The sequence below is a fragment of the Carassius auratus genome, unplaced genomic scaffold, assembly GCF_003368295.1.
Source record: "Carassius auratus strain Wakin unplaced genomic scaffold, ASM336829v1 scaf_tig00014591, whole genome shotgun sequence".
NCBI classification, from domain to species: domain Eukaryota; kingdom Metazoa; phylum Chordata; class Actinopteri; order Cypriniformes; family Cyprinidae; genus Carassius; species Carassius auratus.
Genome location: NW_020524511.1, coordinates 405,381 through 424,134, shown reverse-complemented (window position 1 = coordinate 424,134; position 18,754 = coordinate 405,381). Strand labels below are relative to the sequence as shown.

The 18,754-nt window shown below is 36.8% G+C and overlaps 3 protein-coding genes across 3 annotated transcripts; all 3 read left to right on the top strand.

The window, feature by feature from the left end:
- The first annotated feature begins 464 nt into the window (after positions 1–464).
- Positions 465–1,571, top strand: LOC113074424 (claudin-9-like). Its single transcript, XM_026247272.1, has one exon. The coding sequence runs from the start codon at positions 571–573 to the stop codon at positions 1,222–1,224; it is 654 nt and encodes a 217-aa protein (XP_026103057.1). The 5' UTR covers positions 465–570; the 3' UTR covers positions 1,225–1,571.
- A 1,561-nt stretch (positions 1,572–3,132) lies between these two features.
- LOC113074425 (claudin-4) lies at positions 3,133–4,426 on the top strand. Its single transcript, XM_026247273.1, has one exon. It carries the CDS (start codon positions 3,139–3,141, stop codon positions 3,793–3,795), a length of 657 nt encoding a protein of 218 aa, XP_026103058.1. The 5' UTR covers positions 3,133–3,138; the 3' UTR covers positions 3,796–4,426.
- A 3,067-nt stretch (positions 4,427–7,493) lies between these two features.
- Positions 7,494–8,696, top strand: LOC113074423 (claudin-3-like). The gene has a single exon (XM_026247271.1). The coding sequence runs from the start codon at positions 7,702–7,704 to the stop codon at positions 8,347–8,349; it is 648 nt and encodes a 215-aa protein (XP_026103056.1). The 5' UTR covers positions 7,494–7,701; the 3' UTR covers positions 8,350–8,696.
- Positions 8,697–18,754: the final 10,058 nt, after the last annotated feature.

Sequence of the window (18,754 nt, the reverse complement as noted above, 5' to 3'; positions counted from 1 at the left end):
TGTGGGACAAAAAATCCTACTTTTATATGATGCCAAGGCAGGCAGGTGCTGAAAGATCAACCCGACTGAAATCTGAACCATATAATTACTGTGGCTGAACAAGTAAAGGAGAAAGAAATGCTATGTTTGTTTGTTTTAGTGCATTACTAACTAAAAAGTTAACTTTTGAATAAGCTTCCTTCTTTTTTTTTTTTTATTAAGGACAAGTATGAAACATGCTGCTATTCTTCCTCGTTGTGGTGTGTCATTAAAAAAACTAAACTAAAATAAACAATTCAGATATGAAGCATTTGAGTGGATAATTTTAATACTGCTAACCGTTACAAGAAAAGTGCTAGAAAAAGCCTCAGTCTCTCTTGTACCACACAAAACACGATGCCATCTAAGACTCCACCTTCCATCTTCCCTTAGCAGAATAAAGAAGGTAGAAACTGTATCTCTCTCTCCCTCCCTCTTTCACCGTTTCTTCATTTAAGCAAGTCTTCAAGTTTGAGGACAGCTCTAATATCAGAGCTAATCCTGGATCCTGAGCACCACGGTCTGTGAAAGCGAACAGAGGAGTGAAGAGCGATGGCTTCAGCCGGCCTGGAGATCCTGGGGATGATCCTGACCGTGGCCGGGTGGCTCGGGGGGATGGTGGCCTGCTGTCTGCCCATGTGGAGAGTAGCGGCGTACATAGGCCAGAACATCGTCATCACGCAGATCGTATGGGAAGGTTTGTGGATGAGCTGCGCGGTGCAGAGCACAGGACAGATGCACTGCCGCATCTACGACTCCATGCTGGGGCTTCCCGATGACCTGCAGGCTGCGCGCGCTCTGATAGTCGTGAGTATACTGCTCGGTGTGGTGGGCATGACTCTGGCTGTGGCTGGGGCCAAGTGCACCAACTGCACATCAGATGCTGCTAACAAGCCACGCATCATGCTGGCAGCCGGGGTGACGTTTATAATGTGTGGACTGATGCTGCTAGTAGCTGTGTGTTGGACGGCTAACGGCATCATCCTGGATTTCCACAACCCGCTTCTAGAGGAGACGCAGAAGAGGGAGTTTGGGAACTCGCTGTACTTCGGATGGGGTGCCTCCTGCCTGCTGATCGTAGGTGGAGGCATTATGTCTTGTTCCTGCTGCTCGAAAGCGCAGAGCAATGCCGTGCCGACGAGAGTGGACTACTCAGGGGTCAAATCTATGTCTGTGAATGGATATGACAGGAAAGACTATGTCTGAGAGGTTTGACTCCGTGCACATGAAGGACCTTGAGAGAAAAGCAAACAAGTCTGCTAAATGATGGCAACAAGCGTTGAAACGTCAAAACGAATACATGACTGATGCTGAACTTTGATTACCAACATAGCAGATATAAGATTATCGTTTTTGTTTTCATTTGAATGCATTTCATATTGTTGCAAGAAGTAATTTTGTCATTTTATCCTCTGTTCTTGTTTGTTTCACAATCAGCTAATAGTTGAATAATCAGTAGTTCTTAAGTGGTGATATTAAATGCCATTTTCCACTAAAATTGCTAAATGAATGGTTACAGTTAATTTTGTGTCCATTTTAAACATTCTTCTATCTACAAGTAACTTTGCAACTGCATGTCAACTAATATTCATTAGAGTTTAGGTAACTGTTAGGTTAGGGTTAGTAGAATAAGCTGACAAGTAGTTGCAGAGTTTTTTACAGTCCGTAGAATGTCCATCAAAATAAAAGTGTTACCAGACATGATGCAGACAGTCACTAAAACAGGTTAGCTGACATGTTACTTAGTTAATTATAGTTATTGCAGTGTCTTAAGTGGAAAATAAAGTCAGTTTCAGAATCAGAAATATTTATTAATTTTAGTTTCATTAATTATGCATTAATTGTACCTGATTTTATTTAGACAGGCATTAAATAACATAATAATAATAATAATAATAATAATAATAATAAAACTTATGAGACTCAGAAACTAGAATAAATCAATTTAATAATAATAAAATAATTAATAAATAAATAAATTCTAGTAAAAGGGTGCCCTTTATTATTATTTGAAATCAATCCTGCTCTTAAAGGTCAACCACAAATATAAACGATCCTCTTCATGTCAGCCCAGCCGTGAATGGAGACAATGCTCTGGTTGTTCTAGAAAATCTCAAAACCTCTTTGTGCCCAGTGCTTTAGTCAAGAAAGCGAAACTGAGACTTGCAAGGGTGCAGATAAAAGCACCTGCTATATAGTAGATCCCTCTATAATTACAAACTGCAACTCTTTCTCAAAGTGTTCAATAATTAGGAAATATGTAAAGCTCTGGAAGGTAAATATGCTAACCTACTTCTGCCTTGAAGTCATTAAACATGGTGCTATAACAACATTTTGTTTACTGTTCATGCAAGTTAAAAAATACATACAACAAATGCATCTAATTTGATGTACTGTAAATAGAAGTAGAAGATGCTTATTCCACTTGTTCCACATGCTCCAACAACACTGCAAAGGCTGACGCAAGGTCACCAGGCTTCACATACCTACACATGACTGATTACAGAGTAAGTGTGTGTATAGCGTGTGTGTGTGTGTGTGTGTGTGAGAGAAAGAGATAGAGAGTTAATAGTGCCCGATGCTGTTTAGCTTAGAGTTGATGAATCGTGGACTGCTGATAGCAGCTAAAGTCACACTGTCAGGCATCATTGATTTTGTCTTGGTTGTCTCTCAGCATTCAGTGACTTTACTGTTCCACCTCAGGTGATGGATCAGTTCAGTCATCACTTTCAAATCAATTTCTGCTCATATAATCCAAACAAATTAAGTTTGTTCTTGTGGTATCCCTTTTCTAAAGCATACAACCACTGAAAGTTTGGCTCAAAAGCCTGTGGTCATGCTGGTTATCCTTTAACCAGTTCCCTTTTGGCTTTTGTTATCTATCCCCCATTTGGTCACAGAGTGGGAAATACCAGATGAAGAGAGCTAAATCATTAAACGAACCGTTTCCATGCCAAGGTTAAGCTTACTCAAAGTTTAGCCAATCCCTTGAGTCTTTTTTCCAACATAACTCCACCTTGTTATAACTCCTCGTTGCGTTATAAAGGAAGAGCCATTGTCCTGAAAGGCTTTCCTTGGTGAATGTAATTCATTTCACAGCACATTCTTGTATAAAACAGAATGGCAGCTCTGGGGTTGGAAATATTAGGGGTCACCCTAGCTGTGTTCGGTTGGATTGTAGGCATCGTGTCTTGCGCTTTGCCTATGTGGAAAGTCACGGCTTTCATCGGCGTGAACATCGTAACGGCGCAGACCATATGGGAGGGAATCTGGATGAACTGTGTAGTGCAAAGCACTGGCCAGATGCAGTGCAAAGTCTACGACTCCATGCTAGCGCTCAGCTCAGACCTGCAGGCGGCCAGGGCTCTGTGTGTGATAGCCATTGTGATGGGAGTACTGGGACTCCTGCTCTCCGTTGTGGGGGCCAAGTGCACTAAATGCCTAGAGGAGGAGCGGGCCAAAGCCAGAGTGATGATCACCGCTGGAGTCACCTTCATCTGCGCTGCGGTCATGCAACTGATCCCTGTGTGCTGGTCTGCTCACAGTATCATCAGATCCTTCTACAACCCCTTAATCATAGAGGCACAAAAGAGGGAGATAGGTGCGTCTCTTTACCTGGGATGGGCATGTAGCGCCCTTCTGCTGATTGGCGGGGGGATTCTCTGCTGCAGCTGCCCCCCGCAGGAGGGGAATAGGTACGGTCCACCCAGCAGGATGGTGTACTCCTCTGCACGATCTGTACCACCCGCTGGCTTTGACAAACAAAACTATGTGTGAACAAATGTACTCTTTTTGTGTTGCAACTCTGAATCTCTGAACATGATGATACAGCACAAGACAGTGTGTGTTTCTGTACAGCGAGTCAGAACTCTTTTGCCATTTCTTTTGTTACCAAGTTTATGCAAGCCGTTTCGAAGAATTGCAAGTATTATATTATTACTAAAAATAAGCACATGCAAAAGTATGTTCCTGTCAAATGTGCATTGATATTGATATTGTGGTTTTTAGTATTGTGTTACAGATAACTAAAATTTCAGTGTTTTTGTAAACTTTTCATTACATGTATCTATGTGAGTCCATGTTCTATTAAGATTTGTAGTTTAAGTGTGCCACATTAATTTTAATACACATTCACTAATTAAAAAAATAAACACAAATTAATTAATTTGTTTTTATGCTCCATGGTCTTTGGGTCCTAATTAATTTAATTTAATAACTCTTGCCCCACTTTTTTTTTTTTTTTTTGAAGTTGCAAGCTATTTTCAGCATTTGTTATAATTTTCACAAACATTTACTGGCATCCAGAATATTTTATTATATGACTATATGAACATGCATTATGTTAAATGAAAGAACAGAGCCTCTGCCTAAAATAAATAAACTACCTTCCTGCAATTTTTAATCAAATAAAAGCAACATTTTAAACAAAAACCTGAGAAAATCATGTTTTAAAAAAATAATAAAAGTCTATATCCAGATCAGATTGAGAATGATGATCAAAACATGGAGTAGAACAACCCAAAGCTTCACAACCATAAACCACTTTCTCACATTTATTTCGGTATCCTTAGACAGTTTTGTTTTGTATGTAATGTTTGATGATCATGTTAGCTAATGCATAATCATTGCTTCTATAGTGTGTTTTATGCTTATTTTTCGCTTGTTTTTAGATGCAAATAGCGCCCCTACTGTCTAACAGTGCAAACATGGATTGGCAGAAAATTCTGTCAGCAGTGGGGAAAGAGTTAACATTAAACCGATTCATTTCAGAAATGTATTTGAAAATACACTGAATGAACATACTGTGCCATCTTTGTTGAGTTGTCTATGGAAAACTATGAAGAACACAGAGATAAAAGAAACTTTCATAGCCTCAAAGTTGAATCAGCCATCACTAGGCCTAGTTATTCACCTGTTTTCAAGGTTTACTCCCTCTTTGCACAATAATCTTGTCTTTGTCAGGGCCCTAATCTATATAAAATAGGCCTATTTTATGGATGAAGATGAGGCATGGTTCACAGAATGAAATAAAAACACAGAAGAGCTTGAACCTGCTTATAAGCCTTTGAGAACATCCAAAGGTAAGAAAGTGTTGTAAGAAAATATGTTTTTTTTTTTTTTTTAAAGAGCCTTTGACTGAGGAAGTGATATGCATGTTAATAAGAAACTAGTTAATGGTGACTAGTGTTACCCAATCTGAAGTGTTACCAAAAATGGTGTATTATTCATGTCAGGCGATAGTAGATGGTGATGTCACTTTGTAAAGAAACACTACACTACAGACTGAACACGTAATACACACATGCATGACATCACAATTTTCTCAAATTCACTGATAAGATAATGGCATCATTAATAAACATTTAAAAACATGCATTTTGAAACACATGCTCAAAAATGTGCATTTCCAACTTAAGATTTCATCAAAACAGTGTGGATGTCTGTTTTTCTCATAGCTCCCCTGTGCTTTGAATTTCTGATGCTTGGTTGACTCAGAAAACCAGGAGAGGATCCAAGGCTATATTTACACAGCAACGATGTAGTGAAAAACAGAAAAAAGTTTCACGTATACACGACTATGATTTCAAAATGATTTGCGTTTACACATATCCACAAAAATGGCCAAAAAAACTGTGTTTTAAAAAACTTGCACTTTTAAACCGTTTAAAAAATATGCATTTTCAGTCCCCAAAACGCATTTGTTGTGTAAACGAACGGGCACAATGCATCAAAAAGTTTACATTTTCTGGCTGAAAATGTTGTAGTGTAAAAAAAAAAAAAAAAGAATAAATAAACGAATAAAATAAAAATATTGTAGCCTAATATTAATGTTATACAAGTTTAGGTCACTACATTTATTTTATTTTTATGACAGATATAATTTACATGATTACAAATTTTTTGCTTCAATTCATAAAAAAAGCATCTTTTTTTATGAGCATATTTAAAATGCAGTACATTTGTAAAAAATAATAATAATATAATTAAATTCTAAAAAAAAAAAAAAAAAAAAGAGTTTTTACAGTGCACCACACATGACATGCAGGAAAAAATTGTGCGCTACATTGTGTGCACGATTTACTATTTTGTTTCCTGAATTTTATAAATTGTGCACACAATTGACTAATTTGTTCACTTGATTTGCTAAATTATGCACGCACACACACACACACAATTTATTTATTTTTTCTTGTAAAGTATGTCATGTGCGAGGCTCCATAGTTTGTTCTGGTTTACTAGTCAAAATATGTATTATGTCGATTACATAATCAGTCCATTCAAAGCAAAATATTAAATGCTCAAAGTTCAAAGAGTAAAATATGCAAATCATACTCTCATCAGAAAGATGCATCAGGTGAGTGTAAATTTTACTGCAGCTATGTAAAAAATTTAAAATCAGAAAGTTTCTAAAATGAGCTATAAAATGCTAGAATGTATATCTATGAAACTGTTTATCCAGCAACTAAGATCTTGCTGTGAATTCTCCTTGTGTATTTACCATAGCAACATGCTGAACCTAGCCTAATGCAACAGATGTCTGAGACACAGTAAATTAATATCAGTCTCTAAAGAAGTATTCAATGAAATTGGTAGAAATTCTGGAATTTCATTACACAGTGTCTGTATAAACCCTGATTAGAGTATTTGAAGGGCCAGTGTCCCTTTTTTCTTAAAATGTTACAATATTTAATATTTGATACTTAGAACATTACTTTAAGTAAGTATTTTAGAGTATCTTGATTTTATTTACATATATGACCCTGGAGTACAAAAGCAGTCTCTCTGGGGTATATTTTTAGCAATAGCCAAATAAACATTGTATGGTCCAAAATTATTGATTTGTCTTTAATGCCAAAAATCATTAAGATATTAAATAAAGACCATGATCCATGAAGATATTTTTTAAACTTCCTACCATAAATATATGAAAACTTAATTTTTGATTAGTAATATGCATTGCTAAGAACTTTTTTTTTTTTTTTTTTGCAGTAACCCTCCCAACCATACTTAACCCATATTCATGCTATTAATTAAAACAACTTGAAACATTTGGGAAAAAAAAATAGGTGCTGAAAAATGTGCTTAATTTAAGAAAAGTCCACAATGCACAGCAGCAACCAAAACACTATGAACTTTGCTACTGTTTGTTTTCCAACCAAAAATGGCAATAATTGTCAGCAATGAGTGATTTCTATAGTTACATACTAACAGAGCTCAGTATAAACATAACCTTTTCACGGATGACAATAACTGAAATAATTTCTTAACTTAAAAAGAGGTCATTGCGGGGAGTACAGTAAAATGACTCCTCCTTTCAAAAGAACATCTTACATCTTATCTTTCTAAAATAAATTAATGTCATTGTGCACAAGCATGGACAGCCTCTATTGATGTGCAAAGAAGCTATGTTTTGTTCTTAATTCCCAAAACTGTCCAGTAATGGAGGGCAGTTTTTGTTCTGGTGTAACTTGCCCTTCCTTTGTGTAATGTCTCCTTCCTCACAGACTCCTCCTATCTACCTGATCTGAGGTATAAAGGACACTTGTTTTCTCACAGATACACTCTGTTTGCTGAGAGGTATTGGCTGAAATTCGGCTTATACTGCAGGTTCCCTCACAGCTGTCCAGTTATTTTAACAGCATCTCAGGCATTGTATAACTGCCACAGATCCTTTAAGAAGACATGTCTTTTGGCCTGGAGCTAATAGGTATCATCTCATGTGTTCTGGGCTGGCTTTTGGCCATCTTGGCTTGTACTCTCCCCACGTGGAGGGTCACAGCCTTCATCGGATCCAACATCGTGACGGCTCAGATTATCTGGGATGGCCTGTGGATGTCCTGCGTGGTTCAGAGCACCGGACAGATGCAGTGTAAAGTTTATGACTCCATGCTGGCTCTCTCTCAGGATCTTCAAGCGGCTCGAGCTCTGACTGTCATATCCATCCTTCTGACCGTCCTGGCTGTACTGGTGTCCATCGGAGGAGCGAAGTGCACTAACTGTATTGAAGACGAGTCGTCCAAAGCTAAAGTCATGATCCTAGGAGGTGTGCTGTTTATCATAGCTGGGCTTATGCAGCTGATTCCTGTGTCCTGGTCTGCAAACAGCATCATCAGGGACTTTTACAACCCTTTGCTTCCTGACGCTCGGAGACGGGAGATGGGAGCAGCGCTCTACATCGGCTGGGCAGCAGCTGCGCTCCTGATTTTGGGGGGATCATTGCTCTGTTGCTCCTGCCCTCCAGTGAGGAAAAAATCGAGCCCATCTAGGATGCCGTATCCTGGGTCTCGCTCAACCGGTGGAGGAGGCTATGACAGAAGAGACTATGTGTGAAACAAACAAAGGACAACTCTGAACTCAGTGTTGCAGTGCTCAGTGCACAGGCATCATTTTCTGAAAATATGCCACACATTCTCCATCGTGGAGAAACATGTTTGATGACTTCGGTCTCCATGTAAGTACGATGTTGGCTGTTCAGAATGTAATGACACTGACAGTGAGAAATGGCCTTTTGTAATTGCTGTGAAAATGCAAATTAGGTCTCCTACGTTCAGCTGAAATCTCAACGAATCATCATTTTTAGTTAACTGAGGTGTATTAAGCGTATGTGTTTTTTTTACGTTTTTTTTTTTTTTTTGGACTAGTTGCACTAAGATGTTATGTTTGATTTTTTTATGTATTTTAACAGACAATTTGACTTTGTGTTCACTATATGTTCACTATTAAATATTATCTTTTTGAACCATCAAACTGTGTATGATTTAAATTGTAATTTGCATTTCTTTATTATTTATATGATTTTTCTCATCTGTTTTTACAAATGGAATTTGAGAAACATGTACATTTCCTTGTACATATATCTTTGGTTCATAAACACTTCCTGCCACAAAATTGTAATCTAACTTTCTTAATAAGTAAACAAACTGAACTAAAAGCTTTCCCATGGATCATTTCAGGGTGGTCCCGGACTGTGGGAGGAAGGTTAATATGGTGTGAGTTTGAGTACTCTATTTGTGAGCACTGAGGTGGAAAGAACAGCTGAGGGGTACAGGTGTCTGTAAGGTAATTTTGTCCTATAGTGTTCACATTGTAGTCTGTGTAGCAATAGGGTGTAGTTCCGATCAGAAACATTAAGATTTCGTACATTTGTGTTCCAGTACAACAATAAATGGACACATCAAGAATGGAGGATGGATGCTTGAAATCATCTCAGTATCTCTTCCTGTATGAGGATGTAATGATGACTACACAAAACCTGAAACTCAAGCCATGGGGCCATGTTACCTAGCAGCAAAGCCAAATACACACCAGTAATCATCAGCAGATCACCTAACAAGTGCAGGTGGCAAATGGTGGCATGTAAGGGAAAGAACAACAGCAGGGGCTAGAGCATTTTCGGGGGGGGGGGGGGGGGGGGGGCATGCTGGGGCACTGCCTCCAAATGGGGTGGCCGCCAGTGACCAAAAAGAACAACAACAACAACAAAAAAATCTACATTCTACAGTATATTACGTAAATCCTATTGATTTTATTATTTTTTAACTTGAATAAAGTTACTTGTAAACAAATGCAGTAATAAAGCACATTTTTGATTAATTAATTTTTTTGTCATCCCTGTATATATCCATTAAGTTAAATTTGAGAAAAAAAATACACTCATTTTACACGTGAAATGTAAATGACTAAGTTAGGCCTGACAATTTAACTGACTATCTAATTGACTTACTCTTATGCATTAACAAGTAACGTGTCACCAGACAATTATTATTATGGAACATTCTGTGCATATTGTCATTTGGTGCAATCTTGCTATGTGGTCACTGTCACAAAATAAACTGATATAAAATATGCAAATCACCATGACTGTTTATTGTTTGATAGCGCCAAGCGTATTTTACTTTTATAGTGTTTTATTAAACGTTGACTGAACATTTGATTGAAATCAACCACGACCAATGCGAGCAGAGCCTGACGGGGGAAAAACATTGATCTGAGAAAACCATACAAACATATTAAACCATACATAAAGGTTACCTACCTACCAGCTCTTTGTTTGGTGTCTTGTGATGTGTCGTTCTTGAATGATTCGAATCTTTAATGTGGCTAGGGAAGAACGAGTCGTCTCTATGACAGCGACATCACTTTGAAATTTTTTTTGTGTGTGTGTGTGTGTGTGTTTTTGACAGTGGATTCTGATCTTCAAAAATTACCTTTTTGTATGATTTATGTCTTTTGAGTTCAGATTAGACTAAATGAACTGTAGTGTTACTTGTTTAGGATTCAAAATGTTATTTGCTTTTAATTTATGTCATTATGTTCTTTTTGAGCAAGCATCGTATACATATATACGACCAATTTGTCAAGTTTGCCTAGGAAAAGCAATTATTATACCAGCAAACTCACAATTGGATAAAAAACTAGGCTATAAATACTTGGCTTATTATATTATTTTATAGCCTAGTGTTTATTTACTGATAGACAGTCAAAAAGACAAATTAATCAATATTTTATTTATAACAAGGTTTTATTTATTTAAAAAAACAACACACCACAGATCCTGAAGAAACAGTAACAAAAGCACAGTGACAGAAATCAGAAATAGCGCATGGATCTGTCACCTGATTAAAGCGGGGGTGAAATGCTCGTTTTCACTCAATATCCTGTTAATCTTGAGTACCTATAGAGTAGTACTGCATCCTACATAACTACAAAAAGTCTTTAGTTTTATTATATTCATAAGAGAAAGATAGTCTGTACCGATTTTTCCCGGAAAAACACGACCGACTGGAGGCGTGACGTGTGGGCGGAGCTAAAGAATCACGAGCGCCAGTAGGCTTTTGTGTTGAGAGCATGTGGAAGCTGTGACATTCCCGTGAGGAAAAAAACATCATCCAAAACAAACCATGGCTAACAGTCAGATTCAGCTGTTTATTTATGATCCAGAATCAGATCCCGAGGCTGAAATTTAACAAGAGCAGCATCAGCAACAATGTCTCTATGTGGTATGTACTGAAACTGTATATATTTGCTTAGCGGTTTTGAAAAATGACTAAGTTCCACTTTATGTCGTCTTTTTTTTTTTTTTTTGTAAGCTGTACATGTGGAAAGTGCAGTTTGATGCCAACATCGCATGTTGTTTACTTGATGTGCTCACGCGCCGATAGCTAAGTTAACAACACAGAGATATTTGAAGCAGTTTTACTCACCGCCTGCGGTTCCAACACACGATCGTGACCCTTTTTCATTGGGACTGCATTATCCTTAAGAAATAAACGATATGCAAATCCAGCGTTAAACTGGGTCTTGTTTGTAAAACAAGCATCTTCGAAATGCAGGGAACAAACAAAAACACTTGCACAACTCCATTGATGCTCGGTAAAAATAAATTCCATCCACTTGTCCCTTAATGCTGTTTCTCTTTTGGTAATCTGTGCAGGGTTGTCTTGCCCTCGCAACCAAAAACACACTTCTTTTGTGACATTTCGCTCTCGCTCTGATCAGTGAAGTCTGTTGTGCTCTCAGTGCTCTGCTATACAGGAGCACGCGCTCTACGTGTCTCAGGACCCATATAATGAAATTCCGCTCCATCTAACGTCACACAGAGCCATACTCGAAAAAAACTTTCTGAAACTTGTGACAAACCGGAAGGAGTATTTTGGACCAAAAATACTCCTTCAAACGTACAACTTAATTTTTTAAACTTTGTCCATGTTTAGAATGGGAATCCAACTCTTTAACAGTGTCAAAAACTCAGTATGCAGCATTTCAATCCCCCCCCCCCTTTAAACATACAGCATGTTTTTAGTGCAATGACCTCTTTCATCAAGTAAACGAATACTCGATAGCCCTGCCCTCGCCCCATAACTCACAAAAATCTCTCTCAGGCAGGTTTTAAGATTACAATATTAGGATTTCACATCTAAGTTAATACAATTTTTGTTGGCTAACTAACATGGTTGTCACTTTGAGATGGATATCATAATTAATATAAATGACTGCTGCAATAAAGGTTATTTTATGGTATGCTATAAATTGTTTTTTAAAGTGAATGTTGGTTAATTTTCTAATATTTACCATAAATTTTGGAAAAAATTAAAAAGCCTTTTTCCAAAAAGTTACATCTTAAAAGGGGGTAATATTATAAATAGCATCGTCTTTAATTTGGAAGAGTAACTTACAGTAAATTGTTACTTAAAATCATTAATTGTTGTTGTTATGACTAATTTCTGCTCGTTCTCTCTTTACAGTGACATTTGCTGTACATTAGGAATTCCAAAGCCTGTTCAGACAAATTACTAGCTAAGTCAGTCCCCAGCAAAGGCAGTTAGCCTTGTAGAAGTCAGTGAATTTACTGATGAATGTGAATGATGATGACATGTGCAGATGGTAACGTTAAAAAGATTTTGTCTGCTGCAAAGGTAAGGAATAAAAAAGTAAAAATAGCTTCAAAATCATTTTTTTACTTTGATTTACAGTGATATTGTATAAATTCTTAAATTATTCCACATTTAAAAAGTGCTGTATCTAAACATGCAAACAGGTGTTGAGTGTTCACTATTGTTTTACTATTGAGTTCACTATTGAGGCACTGGACAATGACATCGGCTGTTCCTCGAATCATTTTGGGGGAGAGCAGCTGGCAGAGAGTGGTTTTTCCATCTGGCTTGCCTGAATCTGTGACTGAACTAGAAGATGCCATTAGGAGTCGATGTAAGCTACAGGACCCCTTTCGTCTGCAGTTTATGGACACTCTTTTTGATAACCAGTTTATGAATTTGACTTCAATGAATTAAGGACAAAAACACAATACAAATAATAAACATGACTGACTCCCTCTCACCTCTGAATGCTACTTCAGCTGTCACAATGAACAGTTCAACTTTTGCCCCTGGACATTCCGAAGTCTCTGCATCCATTTCTTCTCTCTCCTCTACCACACAAGCTTCTTGGCCTGAAATGTTCTGCATTCCACCATTTTCATATGATGTAGAATTTAAGCTTGAACAGGCAAACAGTGTCTATAGAGAAAATTGAACACTGCTTATTCCTGATATAAAGCTGAAGTCTTGAGGGGTTGGTCCAAAAAATTGTTCAATACAAGGTCTATGTCACAGACAGAGAGTTTGAACAAGTGGGAGAGGCTCTCATCAAGAAGCATCAATGTTTAACAGAAAAGGGCTCAGACACTGGGTATGGGAGTTGGAAAGTGAGCCTTAAGTACAAATGATCTAACTATCGCACACATCCCCGAAAACTTGGATGTCCTGAAGTTACTGTAAATTCTTTAAAGCATAAGCCAGATGGAAAAAAGCCCTGCCTACAATGTAAAGAAGCCCAAGAGTGGTGAAGTGTACTACTGCCCCTCCTATTCCCCTGGAGAGAACGACCATACTCTAGAGATTGCGCTTCTTTCAGATGTGAAGAAAAAAAGCAATAGAGAGACTATTAAAACTAAAATGCAGAGAACATTTGCATTTAGGAGACAAGAAGTGCTGCGTTGTGCCCCTATGATCAGCGACTTCATGATGACATGGCCAGCTCTCTTTGATGTCACTGAGCTTTGTGTTAGATTTCCAAAATTGGTTGAATATGTCTTACAGAGAGTCATATCTTATTGCTACTCTAATTTCTTTTTGTTAACATTCTGCTTTCAGGTGAATGCAGAGTTCAAGCGAATCACAACAGTTCCTCTACAGTCAAAATTTCTTTCACAGCTTGACCTTCACTATGAAGGCTTTCTGAAGGTTTTTGAAAGGTGACCAGGGCAACAAGACAGAAAGCTGAAAGAGATGATGTCAACTGTAGTTGAAGTAAGTGAGCAAAGTTGCACTTGCATATGGTGATCACATCAAAGACATTCATATAATCCCCTTTAACAAAGTCTTTTCGAAAGGCTTTCTGAGTCGCACCCATAGACAGCAACATAACTGACATTTGGGGCTGTGTGATATGGACAAAAAGAAAAAGACATATACATTTTAATCACGATTTTGACACACAGACTATGCTTTACAGTAATAAATACATTCAGTATGAATTTGAAACATTTCCAAAAGAAAACCAATTAGAGCTTTATCAAAAAGTTGTAATATGTCTCTAGAACAGACATAAGTCAAAATAATCACTAAGTAAAGGTGTAACAAAATGTCTAGACATTTGCCAAAAAATATAAATAAATAAATCCCGTGTCCTGGGACTTTTTTTTGTCATGTATTGTTCATAGAGCTCATTGTAGCGGTGCCTCAGGTGTTGAAATATATTTTTATACATTACACAGTCAATACAACATTAAAAAAAAACTTTCAACATTATAAAAACTGAACATCAGTGGGACTTGGCCTTCAAATAATTAATAAAATGGAACAGTTTAACTTCACAATAGAAATTCTTAGTTATTTAAAGGCATGGTTTCTTAAACGTCATGTCTTAACTTAAAACCAAACGTAATTAGCTAATAAAATAATTTGAATCAATATATCATTTTTAATTACTTACTTATTAGGTAAGTAGCCATTTAATAAGCAGGGTAATGTACAGACAGCTGGCTGTTATAACTGAATAAACTCCTTCAGTGTGATACAAGACCCTCATTCATGTCGGGTCCTGATCACACTGTCTGGATTTATTCTTATGATAACGGCTGATTGCCTGTAAAAGATCCCTTTCATACTTAACCAATAATTATATAAAGTCATAAGGTATTTTACAGTCTCCAGGCTCACATAATCTCTTACATCAACATTTGTTTAAATATTGACAGATTATAGATAGAAATAGATTTTAAAGGTTTACTACCATATATAGTATGGTAGTATGGTATAAACATGAATTTGGAAATTAGTGATCAAAAAGGCACAAATTATTTTGTTTTTATTTTATTGAGTTTTATTGAGTTATTTTTGCTTTATTGAACTGATTTTTAAAAATGCATTGTTTGGATGTCCGGTTAGCACACTATAATTTTTTGTTTTTTGTTTGTGTGCATGTATTCATACTCTATTTTTTGTAATTGATGTTATTAGCATTAGGTAAGTTGCATTACGTTTCACATAATAAAATCAAGCTATTATCTTTATTATATTTTCCTATACTAAAACATATTTACCATACACATACATTTTTAAGAACTTTTAGTGAATGAGACCCATTGTGCTCTTTTGTTTAATTGTGATTTGAGTAATGTCTTAAACTAACTTTTCTTTTTCTGCTTTGGCTTAATTTTAAGGATGACATTGATGCAGCTTGTGAACTTGCCATCAGAGGACTGTGTATCTATCTTAATGAGGACCCTAAAGAGCTCATTCAGGAGTATGTGGTGAGTAGTTATAGCTTAACTGATGGAATCTGTACTATGTTCAACAAGCAAAATATTAATACATCTAAAAACCATGGTTTCATCAAATATGCACACTGCAACATATTTTAAAAATTATAATTTTATCCACTAGACATTAATTGTAATACATATTCATCTTAATACATATCGAATATCTTTTACAGTGTGCGAAAGTACACTGCAGTGATAAAGTACACTGCAGACAAGGAAGCCCATGATGTATGCATTGTGCTAGAGGGTGTAGCAGTGCTTCAGGACCTCGACAGTGTGAATTTTGCAACTTCAATGTTGTTTGGTCTAATTTATGCTCTTAACCTGCAGTACCACACAAAGTTGCGTTTTACATATGAAATTTAGCAAAAACTCATCATGGACTTGGATGCAGGTGAACTCTCTATCAAGGCCCAAAATTTTAAATCTGAACTCCTCCACCAGTGAGATGGACTGATTTTTGAATGACTACTGAGACTACAAACAATCAACCTCAGAAAATTTAAGCAGCCTTCATGCAAGACCACCGCAGAGGGTAAACCGTGATCTTGTTGTTTAGACTGTTCCCCTTTGCCTGCTCTCGTTTCTTTATGTTTTTTTTTGTCTGAATTTGGCCCTTCTTTGGACTGGCTCAGAAGTTGATTGATTAGAGAGCTGAATCTATGACACATGGATGAACTAGCATAAATAAGATATGTGCAAGGGAGAGAGAGCAAGATAGCGCTTGTGTTGTTTGAAGACGGTGAGCGTGTGGCCGGGGCTCGCTCTCTCTCTCTCCCCCTCTCTATTCTCTCTCGCGCATGCTCTCTCTTGTGCTCTCTCTCTCTCTCGTGCTCTCTCTCTCTGCCCTGTTAAACTGACAGGACTTAAAAACACATGTAAATGATAAACTTTCACTCTATGATGGTTAAGCTGTACAATTAATCCGCGAATCACATTCGTCAAGAGCCGGGGAGCAGCTGCACGTACAGTTAATGAATAACGGATCAACTACAACAGCCTACATCAGACATCCTGCGATGTGACTATCATGGATTCGTACATCGCGATATCGATGCTTAAACGACACATCGTGCAGCCCTAGTTCCAGGTACTCGTGTTCCTGGGTACAGTTTTAAGGTTTCTGAGAGAAATGAAATAAATTAGTGTTACAATGTTTTATTAGTTTTTTAACACAGTTACATGCAGTATAATGTTACTTATGTTTATGATCTTGTTTAAAAATAAAAGAAATCTTGTAAAACTTATGAAGGTTTACATATATTGTTGATCTACATGTTATGCATACAAAATGAACTGTCTTTGTTTTTATACTAGTCTAATTAAAACTAATATGTATTTAATTTTTATTAAATTTAATAATCAGAGAAGTTATTTATGCTATGCTTTTGAAAGCACAATGTTATTTAGACATGCCATTTAAATTACACATTGTTCAAATTATTAAATAAAGGATTTACAAAAGGTTTTTGTGTTACATGAAATGAAACATGGAAATGTATTAAAATTTAATTTTAGTGAAGTTATCAAAATTATGTTAAGATAACTTGATTTAATTGCACAGAATTAACATGATTGAAGCAGATATCTGAAATAAAATAATAATGTTAAATTAGCATAACTGAATTATGTTAGTATTACTTGAAAAGTCTATGTACACATTACTTTTTGAAATTGCATAGGATTAACACAATCGTAATGAAACCACATAAATGCATAGGATACTTTGAACTCAAACTGAATGTGTGGAACCAATGTCCATAATTCAATTGAGTAAATCCAACAAATCTTTTTTTCAGTGCACCTAACTTAAAATAATAACTTAATATCACAAGTTGTCACAACATAAATAGTCATCTAAACCTAAAATATACCAGAACAAAATATCTTTTGTTTACTGAACGTAAGGCCTATTATCTATAAGCATACACAATTTTAAAGTGAACGGTGACGTGACATTCAGCCAAGTATGGTGACCCATAGAATTCATGCTCTACATTTAACCCACCCAAAGTGCACACACACACACCGTGAACACACACCCAGAGCAGTGTTCATCATTTATGCTGCAGTGCCCGGGGAGCAGTTGGGGATTCAGTGCCTTGCTCAAGGGCACCTCAGTCGTGGTATTGCCAGCCCAAGTTTCAAACCCACAACCCTAGGGTTAGAAGTCAAACTTCCAAGACTTTATATTATTCAAATAGTCTAAATAAATGAAAGACCATGACACAGGTCAAATAACTTTTTTTATTATTGAAAGTTTGTGTCCAAAGCACAAGGACATACCAAGTCTTGTATATTAACTTCTTTACTCAATGCATTTTACACTGAACTCACTGTGCCTTTAAGTTACCCATTTGTAAACTGTGTTAACGTTAAACTTTACTATTTTCAAAAGATAATAAAGATAGCGATTTTCTTACCTGATTTTGCCAGAATGTTTGCAGGACCTTGCAAAACACATCTGATCCTTCTTGTCTTCAGATTGCAGTTTTTCATGTTGTGAGTTTATCCTTTTGGCCAGGTTCACCTGGCCGGATATTTTGAACTCTCTATTCCATGTCAACATAACTGGTCGCGTCAATGCTAGGTGCCAACTTAAGTTGGTATTTTGCTGTGAGTTTTGCTGTGGGTCATACCTTTGTGAAATACCACTGTGTTTGTGTGGGGTGTGACACTAATACTCTTTTGTGTGCTTGTAACAATATTCTGTTTTTGCTAAATTTTTGCAAGTCAAATGACATGATGTTAATTTCTTTTTGTATTTTTACCCGTTCTATGGCCTGTACTGCTAAGTCTACAGTCACCTGTTGGACCACCTGTGCTGTCTGTTGCTCTGAGGTATATTCACTACCCTGCTGAAGTTCACAAATTTTGTCTCTTACCAGTGTTGGACAGTTTATCACTACGCATGCCTAATCCATGAGTATGCAATGTTGGAGAGCAAGCATTTGGGAGTTTGTTTCTAGAAGCTGAATAAACAATAAAGCTATAGTGAGCCTCTTTATTAAAATACCTGGAGTTCTTTTTGTCATTTTCACCCATTATTACTTGATCTAATTACAGTTAAGTAGAAATTAATTATACTCAGTTGTGTTTTAGGCACTAAAACAGTCCAGTACATTATAATCAAACATATTTTTATATTGAAATAATGAAGATTTCTGTGCCACCCCCGACTGGTTGCTGGCCCCTCCTTGGCCACCCCTATGAAAAACATCCTGGCTCCACCACTGTGTATTAAACATCATAAACACGTCTTTTTTTGCAAGAACCAGACATGGGTGTCATGAAGGGTAAATATTTTTTTTTTTTTTTTACGGGACATAATTGGTATATAACGAGATTACAATTTAATAATAGCGTCAGAAATTTATAATTATATAATGTTTCCTGTGGCGGGGGCATGGT

Coding starts and splice junctions, on each gene's coding strand:
- LOC113074424 (XM_026247272.1), top strand. CDS start 571: ATGGCTTCAGCCGGCCTGGAGATCCTGGGGATGATCCTGACCGTGGCC.
- LOC113074425 (XM_026247273.1), top strand. CDS start 3,139: ATGGCAGCTCTGGGGTTGGAAATATTAGGGGTCACCCTAGCTGTGTTC.
- LOC113074423 (XM_026247271.1), top strand. CDS start 7,702: ATGTCTTTTGGCCTGGAGCTAATAGGTATCATCTCATGTGTTCTGGGC.